Consider the following 3,246-nt stretch of genomic DNA (forward strand, 5'->3'; position numbering starts at 1 on the left):
CTTTTTTTGGGGAAATCACCGGGATTTTGGGTGGATTTCCTGTTGGATCCATCCCGGAATCCGCTCCTCCTCTTCCTCCTCCTCTTCCTCTTCCTTTTCTTTATTTTTGGGAAAATCACCGGGAATTTGACGGATTTCTTGTTGGATTCATCCCGGAATCCGCTCCTCCTCTTCCTCCTCCTCTTCCTCCTCCTTTTCTTTTATTTTTTGGGAAAATCACCGGGATTTTGGGTGGATTTCCTGTTGGATCCATCCCGGAATCCGCTCCTCCTCTTCCTCCTCCTCTTCCTCTTCCTTTTTTTTTGGGAAAATCACCAGGATTTGGGTGGATTTCTGTTGGATCCATCCCGGAATCCGCTACTCCTCTTCCTCCTCCTCTTCCTCTTCCTTTTCTTTTATTTTTGGGGAAATCACCGGGATTTTGGACGATTTCCTGTTGGATCCATCCCGGAATCCGCTCCTCCTCTTCCTCCTCCTCTTCCTCTTCCTTTTCTTTTATTTTTGGGGAAAATCACCGGGAATTTGACGGATTTCCTGTTGGATCCATCCTGGAATCCGCTCCTCCTCTTCCTCCTCCTCCTCCTCCTCCTCCTCTTCCTCCTCCTTTTCTTTTATTTTTGGGAAAATCACCGGGATTTGGACGGATTTCCTGTTGAATCCATCCCGGAATCCGCTCCTCCTCTTCCTCCTCCTCTTCCTCTTCCTTTTCTTTTATTTTTGGGGAAAATCACCGGATTTGGACGGATTTCCTGTTGGATCCATCCCGGAATCCGCTCCTCCTCTTCCTCCTCCTCTTCCTCTTCCTTTTCCTTTTTTTTGGAAAATCACCGGGATTTTGGGTGGATTTCCTGTTGGATCCATCCCGGAATCCGCTCCTCCTCTTCCTCCTCCTCTTCCTTTTCCTTTTTTTGGAAAATCACCAGGATTTGGGCGGATTTCCTGTTGGATCCATCCCGGAATCCGCTACTCCTCTTCCTCCTCCTCTTCCTCTTCCTTTTCTTTTATTTTTGGGGAAATCACCGGGATTTTGGGTGGATTTCTGTTGGATCCATCCCGGAATCCGCTCCTCCTCTTCCTCCTCCTCTTCCTCTTCCTTTTCTTTTATTTTTGGGGAAAATCACCGGGATTTGGACGGATTTCCTGTTGGATCCATCCCGGAATCCGCTCCTCTCTTCCTCCTCCTCTTCCTCTTCCTTTTTTTGGGAAAATCACCCAGGATTTGGGTGGATTTCCTGTTGGATCCATCCCGGAATCCGCTCCTCCTCTTCCTCTCCTCTTCCTCTTCCTTTTTTTGGGAAAATCACCAGGATTTGGGTGGATTTCCTGTTGGATCCATCCCGGAATCCGCTCCTCCTCTTCCTCCTCCTCTTCCTCTTCCTTTTCTTTTATTTTTGGGGAAAATCACCGGGAATTTGACGGATTTCCTGTTGGATCCATCCTGGAATCCGCTCCTCCTCTTCCTCCTCCTCCTCCTCCTCTTCTCCTCCTTTTCTTTATTTTTGGGAAAATCACCGGGATTTGGACGGATTTCCTGTTGGATCCATCCCGGAATCCGCTACTCCTCTTCCTCCTCCTCTTCCTCTTCCTTTTCTTTTATTTTTGGGGAAAATCACCGGGATTTTGGGTGGATTTCCTGTTGGATCCATCCCGGAATCCGCTCCTCCTCTTCCTCCTCCTCTTCCTCTTCCTTTTTTTGGGAAAATCACCGGGATTTTGGACGGATTTCCTGTTGGATCCATCCCGGAATCCGCTACTCCTCTTCCTCCTCCTCTTCCTCTTCCTTTTCTTTTATTTTTGGGGAACATCACCGGGATTTTGGGTGGATTTCCTGTTGGATCCATCCCGGAATCCGCTCCTCCTCTTCCTCCTCCTCTTCCTCTTCCTTTTCCTTTTTTTGGGAAAATCACCGGGATTTTGGACGGATATCTTGTTGGATCCATCCCGGAATCCGCTACTCCTCTTCCTCCTCCTCTTCCTCTTCCTTTTCTTTTATTTTGGGGAAAATCACCGGGATTTTGGGTAGATTTCCTGTTGGATCCATCCCGGAATCCGCTCCTCCTCTTCCTCCTCCTCTTCCTCTTCCTTTTTTTGGAAAATCACCAGGATTTGGGTGGATTTCCTGTTGGATCCATCCGGAATCCGCTACTCCTCTTCTTTTCCTCCTCTTCCTCCTCTCCTTCTTCCTCCTCCTCCTTTTCCTTTACTTTTGGGAAAATCACCGGGATTTGGACGGATTTCCTGTTGGATCAATCCTGGAATCCGCTACTCCTCTTCCTTTTCCTCCTCTTCCTCCTCTCCTTCTTCCTCCTCCTCCTTTTCTTTTATTTTTGGGAAAATCACCGGGAATTTGACGGATTTCCTGTTGGATCCATCCCAGAATCCACTACTCCTCTTCTCCTCTTCCTCCTCCTCTTCCTCTTCCTTTTCTTTTATTTTGGGGAAAATCACCGGGAATTTGACGGATTTCCTGTTGGATCCATCCGGAATCCGCTCCTCCTCTTCCTCCTCCTCTTCCTCCTCTTCCCTCCTCCTCCTCCTCCTCTTCCTCTTCCTTTTCCTTTATTTTTGGGAAAATCACTGGGATTTTGGGTGGATTTCCTGTTGGATCCATCCCAGAATCCGCTACTCCTCTTCCTTTTCCTCCTCTTCCTCTTCCTTTTCCTCTTCCTTTTCCTCCTCTTCCTTTTCCTCCTCCTCCTCATCATCCCGGGACCACACGCGGTACTTGAGGCGCCGCAGCGGCTCCGTGAGGCTCCGGGCCGCGGATCCATCGGAATCCTCGGCCGGGCAGAAGTTGCGGTCCAGCAGCTCGGCCGCTTCCCGCAGTTGTGGAAGCAGGCGGCTCCCAGCTCCCGGATTTCCCGCACGGCGTTTCCCACCAGGACGGCGCCGCTCGGCTTCAGCACCACCACGGATGGCAGCTCGGACACGGCGAAGCGCTGCGCCAGCTCCCTGGGAAAACCGGGAAAACCGGGCCGGTGGGAATGGGGGATTGGGGGAAAAGGGGCGATTGGGAAAAAAGGGGGGAATTGGGCGGGAAATGGGGAAATGGGGAAAAATTGGGGAAAATTGGGGAAAATTGGGGGAAAAAGGGGGGAATGGGAAAGGGGAAAATGGAGAAAAAGGGGGGGAAATAGGCGGGAAAGGAAAGGGGAAATGGGGAAGGGGAAATGGGGGAAATTGGGAAAAAAGGGGGGAAAGGGAAAGGGGGGAAAGGGGGGGAAATGGGAAAAAAAGGGGGAATGG

At 50.3% G+C, this 3,246-nt stretch overlaps 1 protein-coding gene across 1 annotated transcript; it reads right to left on the reverse strand.

The window, feature by feature from the left end:
- Positions 1-1,394: 1,394 nt before the first annotated feature.
- Positions 1,395-3,017, reverse strand: LOC125320687 (nucleoredoxin-like protein 1; the record flags this gene model as incomplete). Its single annotated transcript, XM_048293092.1, is given in 3 exon segments — positions 1,395-1,785; positions 2,205-2,825; positions 2,828-3,017. Coding segments are annotated over 2 exon segments (393 nt in total), but the record flags the coding sequence as incomplete, so codon positions are not given.
- Positions 3,018-3,246: the final 229 nt, after the last annotated feature.

This window comes from Corvus hawaiiensis, assembly GCF_020740725.1.
Source record: "Corvus hawaiiensis isolate bCorHaw1 chromosome 32 unlocalized genomic scaffold, bCorHaw1.pri.cur SUPER_32b, whole genome shotgun sequence".
In the NCBI taxonomy this organism is placed as follows: Eukaryota; Metazoa; Chordata; class Aves; order Passeriformes; family Corvidae; genus Corvus; species Corvus hawaiiensis.